The following is a 20,309-nucleotide window of genomic DNA, read 5'->3' as shown; positions in this document are numbered from 1 at the left end:
TTTTTTTTGACACACATCTGAATGTCATCAAAAGCTGATACTTTCTATAGAAAACAACATTTGAATGTTTTCCTTTTTTTGCCTTTTTTAACCTAAATAAAGTTTGGAAAGGAAATACCTGCCTCGTTTCTCGTAGAGCCGGTTTCCCCGCGGGCTCCCCGGTGACAAAAGCACAGGCTGGTTCTGGGGACACGAGTGTTTAATACCCGGTCCTCCCACACGAGAGGCAGGGGCAGGGGCATCCCTGCGGCTCCCTGTTCCCATTGGGATGCAGGCGGAGCGCTCCCGATCCACCCCCCTGCAGCCAAGAGGGGCCCCGGTGGCTCCGGGGCTCCGCTGGGAAGCGGCATCGGCTCCTCGGATGAGGAGGGGGATGAAGGCCTCAGCGGGAGCCGCGCAGCAAGGACCACGGATGCCCTCTCGTGGGAAGAGCATCACTCGGCTGCCACCGCCACAAGGGGACACGGATGGCTGGGCCGCCGTTGGGGCTGCCACCACCATGACAGGGACACAGATGGCTCCGTCACTGCCAGGGCTGCCACCACCATGGTGGGGACATGGATGGTTCGGCCACCGCTGGGGCCGCCCCCCCCATGCCACCACCATGAGGGGACACGAATGGCTTGGCCACCACTGCAGCTGCCACCACCACGGGGGGACACGGCTGCTGCTGGGGCTGCCACCACCATAGTGGGGACACGGATGGCTCGGTAACTGCCAGGCCTGCCACCACCACGGGGGACACCGATGGCTCAGCCACCGCCGGGGCTGCCACCACCACGAGGGGACACTGCCACCACCGGGGCTGTCACCACCATGGTGGGACACGGATGGTTCAGCTGCCATTGGGGCTGCCACCACCACGGGGGGACACGGATGGCTCGGCCACCATTGGGACTGCCACCACCATGGGGGGACATGGCCGCCACCGGGGCTGCCACCACCATGGTGGGACACGGATGGCTCAGCCGCTGCTGGGGCTGCCACCACCACAGGGGACACGGCTGCTGCTGGGGCTGCCACCACCATGGTGGGACATGGGTGGCTCAGCCACCACCGGGGCTGCCACCACCACGAGGGGACACTGCCACCACCGGGGCTACCACCACCATGGTGGGACACGGATGGTTCGGCTGCCGTGTGGAGTCCCCGGGGGACCCCTCAGAGGAGGAAGAGCGCGGCGAGGAAGGGCGCGAGCAGCAGGAGGCGGCCGGCGGGGCCGCGGGGCGCCGCGTTGCACAGGTCCGTGTCGCAGCAGTGGATGCGCACGCCCGGCAGCTCGGGCTGCTGGCAGTGGCGCGCGGTGGCACAGCCGCTCGTCAGCGGGACGCCCAGCACCACTGCAAGGCAAGGAGAGCGCCGTGAGCGCCGGGAACACCGGGAATGCCGGGAGCACCGGGAACGCCAGGAGCGTCGGGAGCACTGGGAGTGCCAGGAGCACCGGGGGCACCGGGAGCCCCAGGAACACTGGGAGCACCACAAGCACCGGGAGCGCCGGGAACACCGGGGGCACCAGGGGCGCCAGGAGCGCTGGGAACGCCGGGAGCACCGGGGGCACTGGGAGCCCCGGGAATGCCGGGAGCACCGGGAGCGCCGGGAAGGCCAGGTGCACCGGGGGCACCGGGAGCCCTGGGAACGCTGGGAGCACCGGGAGCGCCAGGAGCGCCGGGGGCATCAGGAGCCCCGGGAACGCCGGGAGCACCAGGAGTGCCGGGAGCACCGGGAAGGCCAGGCGCACCGGGAGCCCCGGGAACGCCGGGAGCACCAGGAGCGCCGGGAATGCCAGGTGCACCGTGAGCACCGTGAGTGCCAGGAGCGCCGGGAGCACCGGGAATGCCGGGAGCACCAGGAACACCGGGAGCGCCGCGCCACCCTCCGCACGCTCCTCGCGCACTCACCGCTCTCCGTCTTAAGGCAGAAGCGGTGCCGGAATCCCTGGTGGGAGTGGGAGCACGTGATGACCTCGGGCTTGGAGCAGCCCATGTCCACGTAGCGGGTGCCCGCGATGATGTTGCAGCCGTAGCACTGCAGGCCGGAGACTAGGGAAAAGCAGAGGAAAGGCTGCTGGATTTTTCCCTTTGGGAAAAAAAAATAATCCTTCTGGTTCTTCCCAGCTCGGATGTGATGCCTAGCTGGCAGCTTGGCCGAGTTGCATGGAGAGCTGGAGCAAATCTCCTTTCCGCTTGTTTCCGAGGCTAAGCGGTGCAGGATCATGTCCCCATGGAGGCCATCGCCACCGCAGGGACTCGGGAGCACCCGAGCTGCTGGACACGGTACTCGGAGAGGGGCTGGAAGGGGGAAATGCACCCAGAGCCGCTCGCCGCAGCACCGAGCCCCTTGCACCGAGCACCCTAGGCTGTTTTCTTGCTTTTCCATGAATTTCCCCTCAGAAACCTGGATGTCAAGTGATGGGTGCAGGACAATGTGTCCCGGCCACGGGTGACACACTGGGGACACATCCTGGGCAGGGAAAAGAGGCAGCCCTGGCTCATCAGAGGGGTCTCATCCTGCCCTGCGTCCCCGCAGCCCTGTCCCCATCCTTGGGAGGGCAGATGGAGCCCAATGTCCCCACTGCGGCCCCAGGGTGCCCACGAGCACCATGCGGAGACCTTTGGGTGCTGCCGCACTGAGAGCGATGCCTGGTGGTGGTTTCATTTGCAGGATTTGCTTTGTTTTTCCCCCAAAAGTGCCCCTGCTTTTATCCCGGGTCCATCAAGGAGGTCAAAATGTCTCTGGAATAGAGAAGATGGAGCCGCCTGGACGCAGCCGTGTCCGTGTATCCCCTCGGGGCAGCTCCATGGGAATTGCTTGCCCTAAACCCGAGCAGGAATCGAGCCATTTCCCGAGTTTCTCACAAGGAATGAGCCGGCTCCGCAGGCTGCTCACCTGTGCCCTCGGCAGAGCCGAAGGCGGCCGCAATCCCTGGAATTATTCATCGGGGCAACAAAAATCGCACCAATTCCCCCAACTTTCACCCACCGCCGCCTCGGCGCGACCCCCGGAGCGCGTCCCCGTGTGCTGCAAAACGCGGTGACGTCCCCAAAGCCACCAGCACGCGGCCCCCCTCCCCATGCAATGCCCTTTAATCCCCCCCTCATGAACAAGCGTCACGAGGGGGGTTTGGGGACAACTCACCCTCCGGCAGGACGAAGACCACGGTGAGCAGCGGGAGGAAGGCCTGGGCGCCGCCGCGCGCGCGTCCCGCCAGCATGGGGACCTCGCGGGACGCGGGCGGCCGGACCCCCCGGCCTCGCCAACCTCCACCTTTTCCCTGCAAAAACCCGCCCTGCGTCCGGAGCCGATTCCCGCTGCGTCGAGGGCTCTTTTCCTCCTCTTCCTCGCCAGGAATTCGCCGCTGCCTCCAGCCCGCGCGCGGCCGCGAGCGCCTCTGCGCTCCCCTCGGTTATTTCTGTCCTATTTCCTCTGTCCGCGGTCGCTTCCCATTAATACCACCGTGCAGCAGCTCTTGGAGAGAAATTCTCCCTAATCAAGATTTAGTTTTAAATCCACTTCGAAATCCTCTAATTCAGTTGGATTAGGCAGAAGGGGTTTGGGGAGATGTATGTTTTTACAGGTTTTTTTTTTCTTTCTTTCCTCCCTTCTTCCTCTCCGAGTGGCTTCATCTCCACGGTGGCTCTGGGTGACACTATTTAAAGAGGGTAGGAATAATTTTATTGAAGAGAAGCAGTCGACCAGTCTTAAATCCAAAGCATGAGACGGGCTCGCGCGGCAGCCCCGGGCACGGCCGGCGGGCTGCGGGCAGCGCTGAGGACGGAGGTACATTTGGCTCCATTTTATGCATTCGTGCAGCAGAAAGAGGCTGTTTTATAAAGCAGGGATGCAAAGGGGGCTGCCCCCAACTGCAGCGCCGGCTTTGAGGGGTGCCGGACCCTCTGGATTCAGGGATTCGGGAAGGGGCCGCGGTCCCGCTGCGGCTCTGACCCATGGGACCAGCTGTGCGGCCCATGGGGAAGCCCCCGGCCACTGTTTGGGCCCCCCATGGGACCCCCCAGCACCGTCCCGGCCTCACGAGCTCCCCCTCGAGCAACGTCTGGGCTCCGAGCGGTGCTAATGGGACTTAGGGAGCTAATGCTTACTAATGAGAGCGCGCGTCCAAGCGGGCGGGATTAAAACATTAAAATGACAAAATAAGCTGCTTACGTCGGCCCGGCCAGCAGCGCCCTGGGCACCGGCCGCCCGGAGCGGCGGAGCCGGGATGGGGCTCGGACACTGCCCTGATCGGCACCAGCACCAACCCCGACCATGGATAAGGGATGAGCTCCCAGCATCCCGTCCCTCTGCTCCGGGCTGTTGCTGCCCTGTCTGCTGCCCTGTTTCACCAGGGAGATGAAGGGAGCAGGTCTCAGCGCAACGCATGGGCACTAGCCCCGTGGCCACGGAACTCCTGTCACTCCTTCCATGGCGAAATTCCATTCGGTCCAGGCGTTGGATGCAAGGATGCTCTGAGCAGCTCCCCGGCCTGCACCGGGTTCGGCCCTTGGGAAGCCGGTTCGGATGCTCGGCGTCAGCAGCGGCTTCGTTAGCGAGCGAGCTCATTAGCGTTTCAGCAGGAGGCTGCAGGATGAGCGAGGGACAATGGGAGAACCACTGGAATAACTTAAGCCACCCACGGCACCTGGCTTGCCTCAAAACAACGTGCTTACGGCAAACATCTAACACAGCAAAGCCTCAGGGAGAAGGGATAAAATGCAGGATATAGGATTGATTTAAATGCACGCATCAAACATAGGATTCAGTAAGCTGGAACTAACTTTTACTCCCTTGATAAACTCCTCGGTATCAGAGGGGCCGCTGCACAGACTCGACGCCGTCGTCCATCCCCTGCCCACGACGCAGCGGCTCCGAGCAGCTGCTCCGCGCGCGGCGCTCCGGGCACCGCACCTGGCTCGGCAGCGCCGCCGCTCCGGGGAAGCCGAGCCGGTGATCCCGAAATTCCAGCGCATCCGAGCGAGGCGCAACGCGCCGCACCAGGCGGTGGATGGTGCTCCGAGGGTCCTGGCTTCGGTGCCTGCTCCCATCCCGGCAAATCATTGGGAAGAGGCTGGAGCGGGGCTGCAATAACCCCCTGGGGGCTCTGCCCAGCTCCCTGCACTGGTTTTTGCTGCTGCTTTTGGAGGTCTGCTCGGGTTTCACTTGGTTTTGTCCCCTTGGAATGCAAAAGGGAAAGGCCTTGAAAGGAGAAATAAAATTATAAAAGAATCCCTAACCTGCCTCTTTGAGGCTGCCACGTCTGGAGCCAGCGTGTCCTTAACTCATCATTGGCTCTGATGCAATTTTCTTATCCACCTGAGCAGGCGGCACCAGGATCCCTTTAGCAAACGACATTCTTCCTCTGATTGAGGAAAATGTGATTAGCAAATCCTCCTGGACACTCCTGTTCTCACTTAAACCTCTGGGATACCACGAAAGATGGATAAACCGCACGCAGATTAGACGGTTTTGCCTGCAAATCCTGCTTTAGGGCTCATCCCTGACAGGGGACACAACTTATCGCATGGCACTAATGTCCCCACCGCAGAGAAGCCGCCGCGCGAGCGGGGAGGTCGGGTGCACAGCCCAGCATTGCAGTGCAATTGCAAGGACAAAATGCAACGAGGGAGGGATTTGCCTCGCTGCACCCGCAGCAGCAGAGGACACGAGACACCCCAGGGCCCCGATGGCCCATTCCCTCCGTGCAAAATGGGAATGTTGCACGGGCGTCCCTTCCACAACAGCAGTGTATGCAGCTCCACACGTTCTTCTCCCCCTCATCCCGAACCTCCGCTTGTTTTTCCAACCCCCAAGCCCCTTGCCAGGCCAGGGAATGGGAAAAGCCCCCGGGCCGCGCGCGGTCTATTCCGAGGCGGGAATCGAACCGGTATCCCGGCGAACCACCCCGCGGCCGCCATCGCTAGCGAGGCGGAAGCGAGGCGGAAGCGAGGCGGCAGCAGCGCCCCTCCCCACCCTGCCGACGTTCTTTGCGTGCCCGCTGATTGGGCGTGCGCCGATTCGTCGAGGGCGGGGAAAGCGAGAGGGCGTGCTCAGCCCCCGCCCAGCGGGAGGGAGCGGGCGAAGAGCTGCGGCTGCGCGTTCTGATTGGATGAGGGAGATGAATATATTAATCCTGCGGCGCAAAGCGCCTTCTTAGCTGCATTTCTTGACGGTTTTCTGATTGTAAATAGAAATATGGGCACGAGAACACTATACTCATGAGGGGAATTAAATAATAATAGCAAAGGAACATAGAGAAAGGAAGAAAATAAGGCTCACCCTATAGTAAAGATCGGAAGGCAGTCGGACCTATAAAAGGCTATGGAGGGGAAACTGCAATCGTGTTGTATGAAAGGAGAGAAGGTTAGCACTCCCCTTGATAAGGATGGAAGAGGCCCTTGTGGCCTATACAACACGCATACGGTTAAGGCACTGCCACCTACTTCGTGGCATCTAACCATGTTTTTCAACTTTCCTCGTATGCAGAGCACTGCGGTTTCTTCTGCTTTTGCCCAAACAGGCTCCTTTTCCACTCACGGATTACTTTTTTATTTTTTTCCACACACCGAGTGGCCATGACAAGGCTGCTCCTGGGTCCCATGAAGCAAGCAGGTCACCTTGTGTCACTGCTACTTTCATTAAAGAGCCTGGATGCTAATACAGCTCTTTCCCTCTGCAGGTTTCAACATGCTCCAACCACCAACTTGGCAGGGCTCGAGGTGATGTCTCTGCCATTTCACAGGGGCAAATAAGCCCAGCCATTATAAAAACCATGTTACAGTGCAAGCAACAACTGCACCGCACACTGTAAGGGACAAGATAATTCTGGCCACATGGCCAGGCAGGAAGGCAAGAGATTGTAACTAAGTGGAGCTCAGAAGTTCAGATCCCAGCATGATTATTCCCAGATAGGATAACAACAACATAAAAAAAAAGCTCTTTCCCTTCAAGGCTGTGCAGTTTTGAGGGACGCACAGAGCCAGTAGCAGAAAGCTGAAGGCACGAGGAATCCTACTCTGGGATCCACGAGGGAGACGCATCTGCTTCAGCCTGTGCTGCAATGACCTGAACCTACATGGAAGTCATGGAAGTGCTCTGCTGGGATAAGGCATCAACTCATCTGTTTGCAAAGATGCAACTGGGCGAGAGACCCTGAGAAGCTGCATAAGTTATTTTAAAAAGTCTGAGCAGTTCAGCAGTGAGCTTCAGTACAGCTAGAGGCAGGAGTTTTTCCTGGTGGCAATGAAAAATACCCAAAGGAGACTGGTATTAGTAATAGGCAGTTGAGCATGTCACTATGAACTCTTACTTTTTTTATTAAAAAAAAAAAAAAAAATCTGTACTTCATAGTATATCATTAATGTGCAGCTGTCCTCCTTAAAGGGGGAGCAGGGGGGAGAAGGAAGGAAACCCCAGAGCAGTTAGGGGAGGAGAAATTTATACTGCAAGGAAGTTTCAGATACTCGCAAAGGCAGGAGGGTGACACCAGAACAATGCAGTGTTGCAGAACTCTTTATGTGAAAATCCCACACTGTCAGTGAGACAGTGAGACAGCCCTACCCTGTCTGTAGGCCGGCACAGCAGAATTCCTTTCCCCTTAGCTAAAGGTCGCTGGAAGGGTTTGTACTGATGTTGCCTCAGCTGAGGACACCTTCAGTTCAATCTTCTTCCTTTCTTTAAACAAGTTTTGACTGGAGTTATGCTCTTCTTTTCCTTCTTCAAAACAGATGCAAGTGGCACTCCGTTTCTCCTCCTTTCTCTTTCCTTCTTTAGAAGCACTTCCTTCTAAAGATGTTTTAAAAGAAGGTTCCTGGGACACAGACACTTCACATTAGTACACTCCTACCACAAGCATACACATAAAATCCCACCTTTTTATTATGGCACATGGTACTTGTTGGGATGTGTAAAGACCACATGAGTATGACAAAAGGGGAAAGAAATACCAATGCCGAAATAGATACAGAGTCATGCCATTATCAATACAGTTTCATACGATGAATTTCCAAAATACAAAAGTTTGGCTTGTTTTCTTTTTACATTGAAATAACTTTACAGTGTTTTGTGATCTTGCTTTTTGTCCAGAAGAGAAAAAAAATTAAAATATGCTGAGAACAACTACAAGCAGGAATCATTTTAATGGTGAACAGAAGAACTGTAACTTTGCTCTAGAACAGCATCTATTAAACACACGTAACAAGAGGTAAGCAACTATACAGAAGGTAAGAGGAGATTTCACCATAGGAGGCAAGTCAAGAGCAGGAAGGGGCAAATCTGGAACTGCATGGTTTTATTTGGTCACAAAGTTTGAGCTGAGTGTTTAAAATGAAGCACCCTTAAAGATGCAGCACTCCTATTTAAAACAATACAGAAACATCCAATAGACTAGAACCTACATTCTGAAAAATAAAAAAAAAATAAAAAACAGACATTTTTTTAAAAAAATCCACGTATCTCTAGGCTCATGACTTAACTTACTGTTACCAAGCAGACTGGCAGCTCTTCCTTAAGCAGCAACAGTGCCCAGAAGTAACGCCGCCAAAAAGTACAGTATCTTTGGGGTGTCCAAAAGAAGGCTGACACTTCTAACACGTTGTCAGAATGATCCATTTGTCTGCCAAAACATTAGGCAAGAGGAGGAGACACTGCATCTTTTTTTTTTTTTTTTTTTTTTTCCCACCACGCGGCCCGGTGCTAGCAAAGAGCTAAGGCGTTTTCTTTGGGCCAAGACTAACAGAAACCACTTTTATCAAATCTTCTTCAGGTTTCCTGCCAAACTGGATTTTCTATTCTCATGTGGTTTTTAGTATTTTTTTTTAAAAACAACTTTTCATGACAGTCTCTGAAGCGATACTGGAGCGTTTAACAGTCACTCTTCCACAGTTTAATTGTTTTGTCGTTTTCTAGTGCCGCTGATGCAATGATGTTTTCTGTTGGGTGACAAGCTGTTGAGATTACAACATCTAAACAGAAAGAAAAGATACACAAATATCATTATTAAGAGCAATGATAATGTGGTTCATAGCAGGCATCTGAGTTCATAAAATGAGGGCTTATTGCTGCTACATTTTAGAACAGCGTACCCAGCGTACTGCATCCCTATAGCGGGATTACAAACGTATTTATAAATATTTGATGGCTTTTGCTTCTCAAGAAGAAGAAACAATCACTACCAAAAACCATGCTGTAAGCAGGGTCCCCATGTTGAGAGTAACCATCGAAAAATGTTTGATAGATTACAAAAAGTGAGAACTCTCTAGATATCAGTTCTTGCTTACTTGGCAAAGCTCTCGGAATACTTCCTCACACAGCTCTCAAAAGCCCATTTCATTTTTCTTTTTCAGGTACATTTACAAACAGCGGACCACATGAGTCCTTATCAGGTGTAACTGTATCTCTACCAAAGTGACACGTCAAACTGGAATTTATCCTTCCAAGAGTGGAAGTTTTGGAAGGTACATAAGCAATTTAAAGTCACTAGTATCATGAGTCACTTAAATATCTTGATCAACTCCAAACTTGAGGAAATTTCTTTTTTGTCAAAATGTGTAAAAAATCAGTGTCAAAATCAGTGTAAAAAAACAAAACAAACAAAATACCCAACTAACACTTGCAAAGCCTTTTAAAAATCATAAAAAGGGAAGTTCAACTAAACTTCTGCTAGTAAATAATTCAGAGTGTGAGACAGTCAACATTAAATATCAATAAGCAGTGCTAAAGCTAAGCCTCCTTATAATAATAACAACAATAAAAGTAAAGGCCTCTTTCACACCTGTGTGCCCTTGTAATTTCTGTACAATCTCTTTTGTCTGAAGGTTCCAAATATAAACCAGGTTGTCTTCTGATCCGGACACAATCCACTGGAAAAGGAGAGAAAAAAAAAAAAAGGCATTTTAATCTTTCTTCTCAGATGTACTTAAGTGCTATTACCGAATACATGTTTCACCGTTTTCATATTAAAAGCAAATTCCAGCATTATAAGACTGATGTTTGAAGTGTTTTCTTCCATGGTACTACAGTAGCTTTGAACCAGCACTTTTAAAGGCAGTTTCCATTCCCAAACTAGTTTCTTCTACAAAATTTTACCCTTGCTATTTCATACAGTAGCCATTGCTTCTATTAAACTGAATACTATTCCTTTTCTTCCAACTCAAAACCAATTTTAGATGCAAGGATAGAGATGTTTATGAACCAAACTACAGAGAAAGATTTGCATCATCCTTATTCCTCATGGACAAAAGTAGTAAAAAAAATGCTTATTATTAAAAGCAACTGAAATAAGCACTAACCTTTCCACCAGTAACAGAGAAATTTGCAAATATGCAGTATTTCTCATTTTTGTGTCCTGTGTATGTCTTCAGGCACTGAAAGAGAATAGCCACAAGATGTAAAGTACAGCTGGGAATTAGTTCTCTCGCTGTTAAGGACAAACTCCCTTGGCAGAGTAGATTAAGTATTTCTGCCTCTGTTTCCCACCCTTCCAACTTATCTAGGGGATGTGGAGGTCATCTCTGTCCTAAAACACTGAAGAGTCATTTGAGGAAAGGAGACAAAGCCTTAATTTGCCACTTTCCCACAGAGAAATAGAACAACATCAATTTACTGTTCATAACATGTTATTAGTCCTCTTCAATAAAGACAATAATACTTCTTCATATTCATATGGTATTGATAAATGTTGAACAAGTTTAAAAAGCATACATGAAAGCCAGATTCTGCTATAACCTTAGTTAAGGCTTCAGAGTGAAACAGAATTGTTTTTACCTTTCCTTTGCTGTAGTCCCAAAGTTTAAGAGTGCTAGAAAACAGAAAAAAAAAAAAAAAAAAAACTTTTAGTTCTTGGATATTTTTCCCCATGTGACAGCTTTCTGGTTACAAAAAAGTTATCTCCACATCAGAGTTCCTAAAGTCTCCATGGGTCACTATAACCTGGCTTTGAAGGCAGCTTTATTAACATTACAAGTATCAAGTTTTACTGACTAGCCATTCTTATTCTCCTCCACAGGAGCACATTTAAAATATCCCCCCACACCTGCAAGTTTCTTCACAAAGAATGACCAGACACCTATTGTCTAAAATGAAGTCCCACTGAAAGCACATAGAGACCAAAATGGTCCAGTTTTTAAAATTCAGTCCTGCAGTGGGATGTTTCAATGAACTGAGCCTCCCAAGTCTCTGAAAGCAACAGCATCATTAATGTCTGTGAATGGAGATGACAGACCAGCTAATGCTGCATGGAAATCCTCCAGGTGAATCATTCTCAACACAAGCAACCCACCTGCACTGCTTTTATGCCTTAAACACAAAGCTATTTATATATCACACCCTTTAATAGAGTAGGTTTTCAGTCTCTTGGGTGATACAAGAGAATCCCATGATTAATGTGAGGAACTACTGAGGTTCTGAGAGGCAGACAAGCAGGAATGAATGGGTGTTGTAGTCACTAAGCAGCACCAAGGCTCTAGAAAACCTAAGTCCTGCCTGTGCTGTTAGCAAGGCACAACACAGCCCACTTTACAAGTCTGACAGTAAACACCAACTTCTTGTGAAGCATCATTACTAAAACAAGGCCTGAAATAAAGCAGCAAAAAAAAAGCTTTATGTGATAGCCATGAACACTTCAAAGCTTGTGCACGTTTCTTTTTTTAAGATACCTACTTGTCCAATGTTGCAGCTAGTATGTATTTGCCATTTGGGGAGAATTTCACAAAAGACACAGGCGGGTTATCATCATCTATGATAAAGTGAAAATAAAAGTGGTGTTAGACAATGCACAGCTTTATCTTTTCACTGGCAGAGAATTGCTTCTGACAATAACCTGATGCTACTCTTTCACCTGAGCAAAGTTTAAGTTTTGTTGTCTTTTGATACTTCCAAGAAATAGAGAGAATGGAGGTAAAAAGTTTTAACTGCTGCACAGCAAGCAAGTAAAACACTTTGCATAGCTCCCATTTATCCTTTAAGTATACTACACAACATTCCAAAAGAAAACAAGTTTCCAGACATGTGAGAGGACAGTTCCTCTTTCTGCAATAGATACAACAATATCCTTATAGAAGAATGGCAGGAACACAGAAATAGGACTTAAGGAAGCCACTGTTCACAGCACTGATGCAGAATATCTAAGTTACAACTAAACACCACAGAACGTAGCACAAACAAGAAGTCTTCCTGCTTACCAATCAGTGTTTTCAAGCACTGGCCTGATGCTGTATCCCAGATTCGACTATGAAAAACACAGACGAGACTCATTACTACTGGTTTTAAAGTCTTTGTTCTGACTTTAATGTCACTAATCTTTATTTTTAAAGGAAAAAGTCTTTTCTAAAAATGCAGCTGTCTTACAGCAGACAAGAAATAAGCACTTACCAGAGTCCATCATAGCTACTTGACACTATCAGGGACCCATCACGATTAAAATGCACCTGTAATGTTATAGAAGGGAAAAAAAAATACTGATATTTATAAAGACTAAACTTTTGAGCCCCACTGAAAATATTTATCTCCCAATATTGATGCTGCAATTCATACATATTTCCATTTCCCATACATATGGAAGCAGAAAGTCAACCTGACATGCAAATGACAGTCACAAGTTTAGATTAGCAACATTACCAAAACAAGACTCTCCCCAGTTTGCCTGGTCTAATTATAAAAGGGAATGAAATTTAACTACATATGACTGTTCAAGCATCAAGAACTGGAATGCATGTATTTCCTCAGAAGTTACAAGAGCATCTCAGCACCATCACATGAAGATATTCTGTTCAAAGTATTATTTCCTCTTGTAACAGCAAACCAGGGAAAACAATTTTAAGGGTGTGGAATTGAACCTTGTAGGTAGTCACATACATGCTTTGAGTTCCTCCTTTCAACTGCATGCCAAAATGCTGCTATTTTAAAGAGCAATTTCTCCTAATGCAAGTGCATTTGCAAGTGTGAAGTATGTTCTAGACTAAGCAAAACAATCACACATAACAGCTGCCGCTTAACACACCTGAGGCTTAATATTCTCTTAGCATTGCCTTCATTATAAAAATATAATGAGCTGTGCATTTTCTGTTTTTCTTCATTTGAACAGATATTGCTGTATTCCAAGTTACCTTTATCCATTAAAGGCGTGAGATTTGAAATGGAGCACACTATGCAATTACTACTACAATGTAAAAGTAAGAATCAGAGCACAATCACACTGTTCTACAGATGGGGAAGAGAAGCTCTGATCAAAACAAAACAACCACAAAAACAAGCATATTAGTGCATTCATTTTTCTGAAGGGACTTACAGCTGAAACGGGGTCAGAATGAGCAGGCAACGTCTTGAGGCACTTCCCTGTTTTCACATCCCATATCCTCACACTTTCGTCAAACTGAAGATTGAAGAAATGCACAAGGTGATTTAATGATGCACCTATTTGTGGCATTTTAGGTGCTACAGTCTGAAGCAAGACTAGATGCAGGGGCTACGTGGATTCCTCCATCCACATTGCAGCTGCATCAGAGACCTAGGACAGAAACAGTGTGCAGGGTAGCACGGACAGATGGAGAAGAGGGTTCCCTTAGCTCCTCCTCTGCATGCATGAAACCTGCACCTTTTGAGGATGAGCTAAGGGCTGCACTATGTCCACAAGCAGAGAAAGCAGTGACACTGCACAGGTCATTGGAATGCACGTTATGCGTGTGGAAGAAGACAGAGAATTGAGATATAAAGTGTGTGCCACACTCACTTTGCAGAAAGAAAAGGAAAAAAAAGAACTACTTACTGATCCGGAAACGATGAGGTTTGATTGAGGGTTGAAGTTGCAGCAAAAAACATAGTTACTGTGCCCCTTCAGTGTCTTTAAGCACTTACCCTGAAATAAGATTTAGCAGAGTTAAATATACAGCACCCTTCTACAGGCATACAATTAAGCTGCATTAAGGTTAATCACCATGCAGGAAACAAAGAAACCATCTCTAACTCCAGATTTAGATGAGCAAAGAACATTATTTTAGTGACCAAAGCCTGGGATTGTATTGCCACCATAAGGCTTAAATGCTCTCAGAAGATAACAAGATGTCCCATGGTAGCAAAGCAGTCTCCTCTCCAAAAGGGCACAGCCTAACTCACTCATCTCCACAGACCTTCAACCAGATGCTCGTTATTACCAGGAAAGAGCATAGTTTTTAAACAAGAACCAATGCTTAAAATTCTACCTTCTCTCATCATAGTACTTTAAATCAAGCTGTTCTGAGAGACAGGTTTAAAGATGCCAGGGCAGAGGAAAAGGAAGATAAATAGGCCCTGTACTTACCGAGCTTACATCCCATATTTTGAGAGTTTTATCATCGGAGGCAGAGACAAGAAGGTTGGAATCTGATGACCAAGCAACATCAGAGATCCCCTAAAACAAAAGGAAACAAGCCCTATTCTCAGCAGTGTTTCCTCACCAACACATGAAAACAGAAAACATAGACTACATATTATATCCACATCTGAAGCTAGCAAGAAAATTCAGCATTAGGAGTTGGGAATTATTTGACTGGATCACTGATCCCTTCACTCTTCATTTTAATCACCCACATACAGTCCAGAAACATCAATGGCTTGTTCACATAGCCCCTCGTTTACTGTGGCCACCAACGCCCTTTCCTGGCATTCATAAACAGTATGCTATATAAAGTAAACTGAGTAAGTATCTTCTCCTGATGACAAATGGCTTGCTTTTTACGGTCTGAGTTCCTAAGGTTGGTGAAGAACCAGATTCCAATAGGGTTTTCTTTGGTCAGTCTTCAACTTTGCTTATAGAACTTCAGCATAAAAAAAAAAACACTCTGGAAAACAAAACCAAGGCGGTTTGGGAGTTTGTATTTTCTCTAGAACTTTGGAGAATGAGTAAGTGCTAAGCGCTGTGTTTATGCGTGCAAAGACACATGAAAAATTCAATCTCTTCAAAAGGCAAATCGTTCTGCTCAAGATACAAAGGAAGAACACAACAGGACTATTTACTGGGACTTTCACCCAAGAATGTACATTGCCCAGTGTATGGTGGTGGTGTTCCTAAAATTCCATGTCTAAAGAGACCAGCTAGGCAGTGCATGCAGGTACTTATCAGGCTGCACTTCACCTGTATTTCCAGCCTGGCTTGCAGTTACCTCTGTAATTCCCATCCTAGACTATCACACAGGATTCTATAAACTAAAAGGCTCAAAAGCAAAACCAAAGAACAAACCTCCTGCACAAATAAATCCAACTATGAACAGAGATTACTGGATGAAAAAAGTAAAATAAACTCACTGCAAGTAAACTGTATTCAAACACATAGTAACCTCTTCGTACTTACCAGTTTATGACCAGATATTGTTTTTTCAAACTTGCCATCATATGCTCCCCAAATTTTAATGAGTTTGTCAGCAGCTGGAAAAGAAAGTGCCAGTTAACAGACAAGCAGCACTGCCAGCACCAGCTGTCTGCCCCAGGTAGAAAGCAGCACATTAACAACTTCCCTGCAAACAGCGGGAAGTTTTCCCTCCCCAAGCAGCTCTCAGTGCATAAGGAAATATGTAAATGGTAAAGAACAGTTTTGTGCATGTCAAGCTGCAGCAGCTGAGATGACACACACTGCTTGGAATGTAAAGAGTCTCTAGTCACTTTAGTTTCTCTGATGACAGCTTGGATTGCTACTTTTACTTGAGATTGTCAGCAGTAAAAGTAGTACAATTCCATGAGGAATGCTGAAGAACGTTTTTTCCCCCCAAGAAGAACAAAAATTACACTTTGAATTAATGCCTGCAAAAATCCAAACACTTTATCTGTTACTGTGTAAACTTGCAAATGACATCAGAGAAAAAAGGGTTGATATTTGCCAGACGTAGATGTTGGAAAACTTTTTTGGAGGAGGGCAAAAGGGAAGAGCAGGAGGAGGGAGAAAGAAGAGTGTTTCATGAGTATACTCGAACAAAAGAATTATTTATATATGGTGCAGTGGCCTTATTAAGGCAATATGCAGTAAAGCCAAGGATCTAAGTCCCTGCCATGTTTGGGAGATATTCTAGGGGCTCTCGGGAAGCTATTTCAATAGCTTTCTAAATACTGCAATAGGGTTATTGAAGGCTCTGCACTACAGGTAGCAGCCAGAAGCAAGGGCCAGTCCTCCACCCCACATTCACCATCTACTTTAGCTCTCCTCAATAATTAATACTGCAAGACTGTCTTCAACAATTTCATTTACCGTGTTCTAAATTCATCCTTTCCTAGAACTATGTTTTTGTCTGCAGATCCTGCAACAAATTTTACCGAAGAGCTTAAGCTAGATCTTTGGTGATGCAGAAAAGCACAAGTTTTCTTTGTCCTGGAAGAGAATTTCATGTTTATTTTTGCCCATTGCTCGGTAAAGGAAGCTGACTGGGTTAGGACTCCCTGATTTAGCAATCCACAGAAGACTCAAGGTTCGAAGCAAGAGAATTAAAATAAAGTAGATTGACAGCTTTAGCATTTGTCCTTTTAAGAAAAGCCCTAACACGACAGCTATCCCCCATCTTACCAAGGCAGTATTAGAGGCAGACGGATCTTTAAGGCACAAATTTGCAAACTTTGGACAAAATATTAAGGGAGTAATACTTACAGGAGCTGGCTAGCCATTCTCCATTTGGACTAAACTTTACTGACGACACTGCCTTTGTATGTCCTGCTAGTGTGAACTTTAGAGCATAGTTTGGTTTTACTGGTGCTGGCTGTGAGAAAAAAAAAAAAAAAAAAAGGCATGATTGAGTTTATAAACACCAAATTTAATACCTCAGTGACAAGTTCTGTATCAGACTGGGTCACTGCACAGTACTGAACTGCAGGAATACTCGCCATGATCGATTCTACTGCTTATATTTTTCCCCTCTCCAAATTCAGAAAAGATGCCTGGAGCCAGTAGTGCCTCACTGTACATGTACAGCTAAAACCTCATCTTTGGTATGAATCCCATCCCAATGGATTATTAATAAACAGCTGAGAATGATCCAACAGTCCAACCACAGACTCCTTGGTAGATTAAAAGATAACACTTAGTTCTGATCTGCATAACTGTACATTTTAAACTCATTTTGAATCAAGCCAGAGACCAATACTTCTGTATCTCCAAAACTCCAAACTTTCTCTTTTCCCTATTTGCGAAGTTCTCATGGTTAAATGGTGACAACTGCTTTAAACATCCACAGGCTTCAGAGAAGCTGAGCAATGACTGTTCCTCCACCCTGAAACTAATATCATAAATAAACCAAATCTCCAGTCACCTCTAGGCCTTTCAAGGATATAAACACCACAGATTTCTAATGCTGAAAGTGGCAAGAGTATTTCTTTTGTGTGAACTTCAAAAATAATAATAATAAAATACTCCAGCACAAAAGAGTTTGTACTTCATCTGCTTTTCCTGGAAGCCTTTAGCACATTTTCAGCTCTGGACAACCGCAGATCCAGAAATCCTGAGAAGTTCTTAATTCATATCGGAATTCAATTTCTTTAAAACCCTTAATTCCAGTTTGCCCTTTGAATATGTAGATAGTTTCCATGCGTATTTACAAAGATCTTGCTCGGAGGCCCCCACACACCTTGCTCTGATTGGTTGAGGAGGAAGGAGTAGATTGTGTTTTGGTAGATTCTGCATCTGGCTTCTTTTCTTCTGTTGCCATGGTTCTGAAGCTGGCAAATGAGACTTATGGTGCTTGAAGGAGAGAATGAATGTGCTGCTTCAAAAGAGCCCTTGCCACAGAGAGGAGAAACCACACTGGAAATGAAAACCTGGAAGAAAAACAAAATATCGTTAGCTGTCAAAGGGAGACTGTCAATCACTGGGAGAATTAGATTAGCATAACTGCAAGTCCACAGAAAATAGTGTTAAAAATTAAAAAAATATATATATATAGATCTTTTATCTACAGAACTGAATCCTACAGACAGACTTGAGGAAACATCACCTTTCATTTATTTTATATTGCCAGGCCTGTCAATGTGCAAGATCAAGAACCCAATCTATGGCTTTTTAATACTTCTTGGAAAGCCTTTTTTAAAAAAAAAAATACTGCCCATTAAAGCTAGAAATCATCACAAATAAAGGAGAAGAGCTTTTAGGTGTGGCAGGCCTTTTCATATAGTACTCCCCAACCTGCCCATGAGAACTGTAATCGCATAGTCAATACAATAGTTTGCACGTAAGGTGGAAGGACCAGTCCTGGGCCTTTTTCTTCAGATGTGCCAAGACACAGAATACAAAAGAGATTATAATAAGGAAATAATAAGGAGGAGAAAGTTACAGGCATATCCAAAGCTTGAAATCCTACTAGGCTACTTGCACCCTGCAATTTGAGCATTCCAGTGTCACATTCCTGCTCTAAATGATGCTCACAGCATCAAACCATGCTGCTTTCCTCCCTCATCTTTCCCCTGACTAAAGGCCACAGTTGCACCCGTCCCAGCACTCGCTTTTTGTACCAAAACCCAATGAAGTGCTGGGCCAGGATGCTGCAGCCAGGGCCGACACCACGCAGGGCACAACCAGCCGGATCCCAGGGCAGAACCACCCCCGGGCCCGCCACGAGGATCCATCTCCGAGGTAGGTTTTGTAACACTCCGTTACCGCTGCTGCTTTTTTATTATTTTCGTGCTGCCGCGAGCGGATTTGGGAGCAGCAGCCTTTGCACCTTCCCCGCCTCGCGGGGAGGGCCGGGCACGGGGAGCCCCCAGCCGCTCCCCCGGCATCTACCAGCACCCTCCGCAGTGACGAAAAGAAATTATAACTTTTCCGCGCCCAAAACGGCCCCTTTTGGGGCCGAGGCTCCAACGCTCAGCGCTGCCAACGGGAGGGAGACCGGGGGGGGAGGGGGGGTCCCAGGACATCTCCCCGGGGATGGGGATTCTCCGCCCGGAGCCCAAACTTTACCCGGGATGAGGCGGGAGGGAGCGGGTCGGGAAACGTGGAGTGGGGGGAGGGGGCGGCCGCTGCCTGAGGGGAGGCGGCGGCGGCGCGCGGGAGGGTGCGTGGCGGGGGAGGGGAAAGGCCGCCCTGGGGCCCCGCCGCCTCTCGGTGACTTACCGGGGGAAGGGGGAAGGGGCGGGGGGCGGCGGCGGCGCCGCCTCCTTCCCCTCCTCAGCGGCGGCGGAGGGGGGGGGCAGCGCGGGAGGGGAGGGGGGGACGCGGCGGCGGCAGCTCCGGAGCCGCCAGGCGGGGGAATGCGGGAGGGCGCATGCGCGCTGCGCGCCGCGGGCTGCACAATGCCGCTCTCTCCCGGGAGCGCTACGGCGCGGCCCGAGAGCCAAAAAGCAGCGGCGGCGGGAGGGAGGGCGCCGGCTGCGCCTTAAAGGGGCAGGCGCCGCTTTTTGCCTCGTCTTGTGTTCCCCGCGTGTGGCTTTCTGGTTGCCTTTTCTCCCCCCACTCCGGAGCTGAGGTGATGGAAAAAGAAGGATGCTCCTTGTGCCGGGGAAGAGGCCTGCAAGATGCAGCTGCAGCTCAGGGGCAGCCCTGAGGAGAGGCAGCTTTGAGGGTGCTGATGGTCGAGGTCTGCAAGGCGGCAGCCAAAAAACGGGGGGCTGCTAGGTGCTGTGGAGAAAGCAGGGATGGCACATGGGGCACTGCTAGCCCACACTCCCCTTGCCCATGCCAAGGAGATGACAGCCCCAGTGTCACGAGGCGCTTGACCCTCCATCTGAGCAGGGCCCCCTCTGGCTGGGCGCCATTTTCCCTCACAAAATGATGGAGGTCTGCAAGGTGGCAGCCGAAAAATGGGGGGCAGGCGCTGTGGAGAAGGCAGGGATGGCACATGGGGCACTGCTAGCCCACGCTGCCCTTGCCCATACCAAGGAGACAACAGCCGCAGTGTTACGAGGCGCCTGACCCTCCATCTGAGCAGGGCCCCCCATGGCCAGGCGCCATTTTCCCTCACAAAATGGATGGCACTGGGAGCTGGTGGCAGGGCACGCAGCCTTCTCCCTCGGCCTGTGCCTTGCAGTGACACCCAAAAAGCCATTTGGCCCGGTCACAACGGGGTTGGATGTTTTGGGGTCACACAACGCAAACCAGCAGCATCAAATCTGTTAATATAAGGGTGGTGTGGAAAGGCACAGGAGCCCTGACTTCTATAAATTTGATTTGTTAAGGCTGAATAGCCTATTTCAAGTTGAGCATCTGTTTAAGCACTTTTCTGGAGAGCACTGTTTTCATTCCTTTTTTCCTTTTTTTTTTTTTTTTCTTTCCCAGAACCACAGCTCCCGACTGCTTTCAGTTAAGCGGGCAGAAAGGCAAGAGACACGTGTCACTTACTGGCCCTTTAACACAGGAAGATCTTTGGGCTCCAAAA

General features: G+C 48.7%; 2 protein-coding genes and 1 non-coding gene across 3 annotated transcripts; 1 reads left to right on the top strand and 2 right to left on the bottom strand.

Moving 5' to 3' along the window:
• Positions 1-1,161: 1,161 nt before the first annotated feature.
• On the bottom strand, positions 1,162-3,211 carry LOC148594594 (uncharacterized). Its single transcript, XM_088525442.1, has 3 exons — positions 3,136-3,211; positions 1,899-2,039; positions 1,162-1,340 (listed from the first exon to the last, which is right to left on the bottom strand). The coding sequence occupies exons 1-3, from the start codon at positions 3,209-3,211 to the stop codon at positions 1,162-1,164; spliced, it is 396 nt and encodes a 131-aa protein (XP_088381568.1).
• A 3,121-nt stretch (positions 3,212-6,332) lies between these two features.
• LOC148594593 (U6atac minor spliceosomal RNA) lies at positions 6,333-6,460 on the top strand. Its single transcript, XR_015913412.1, has one exon. It is a non-coding gene; the product is annotated as a U6atac minor spliceosomal RNA (small nuclear RNA).
• Positions 6,461-8,718: 2,258 nt separating this feature from the next.
• On the bottom strand, positions 8,719-17,863 carry WDR5 (WD repeat domain 5). Its single transcript, XM_010222753.2, has 13 exons — positions 17,568-17,863; positions 16,595-16,703; positions 15,314-15,387; positions 14,285-14,374; positions 13,754-13,843; positions 13,277-13,360; positions 12,361-12,416; positions 12,171-12,217; positions 11,650-11,725; positions 10,756-10,789; positions 10,281-10,355; positions 9,764-9,851; positions 8,719-8,954 (listed from the first exon to the last, which is right to left on the bottom strand). The coding sequence occupies exons 1-13, from the start codon at positions 17,646-17,648 to the stop codon at positions 8,854-8,856; spliced, it is 1,005 nt and encodes a 334-aa protein (XP_010221055.1). The 5' UTR covers positions 17,649-17,863; the 3' UTR covers positions 8,719-8,853.
• Between the last annotated feature and the right edge of the window lie 2,446 nt (positions 17,864-20,309).

Source organism: Tinamus guttatus, unplaced genomic scaffold (assembly GCF_059628265.1).
Source record: "Tinamus guttatus ecotype Peru unplaced genomic scaffold, ASM5962826v1 Tinamus_guttatus_pri_ptg000226l, whole genome shotgun sequence".
Classification (NCBI taxonomy): Eukaryota; Metazoa; Chordata; class Aves; order Tinamiformes; family Tinamidae; genus Tinamus; species Tinamus guttatus.
Note: the sequence above shows the minus strand (reverse complement) of the source record. Positions and strands in the feature narration are given on the sequence as shown.

Bases quoted from the DNA above. Each gene is read 5' to 3' on its own strand.
- LOC148594594 (XM_088525442.1), bottom strand. From the start codon at position 3,211: ATGCTGGCGGGACGCGCGCGCGGCGGCGCCCAGGCCTTCCTCCCGCTG. The intron at 2,040-3,135 runs GTGAGTTGTCCC...GCTTTTCCCTAG, and splicing joins GGTCTTCGTCCTGCCGGAGG to TCTCCGGCCTGCAGTGCTAC. The intron at 1,341-1,898 runs GTGAGTGCGCGA...CTTGCCTTGCAG, and splicing joins CTGCCTTAAGACGGAGAGCG to TGGTGCTGGGCGTCCCGCTG.
- WDR5 (XM_010222753.2), bottom strand. From the start codon at position 17,648: ATGGCAACAGAAGAAAAGAAGCCAGATGCAGAATCTACCAAAACACAA. The intron at 10,356-10,755 runs GTAAAAACAATT...ATTCTCTTTCAG, and splicing joins GGGACTACAGCAAAGGAAAG to TGCCTGAAGACATACACAGG. The intron at 8,955-9,763 runs GTGTGAAAGAGG...CTTTCTGTTTAG, and splicing joins GAAATTACAAGGGCACACAG to ATGTTGTAATCTCAACAGCT.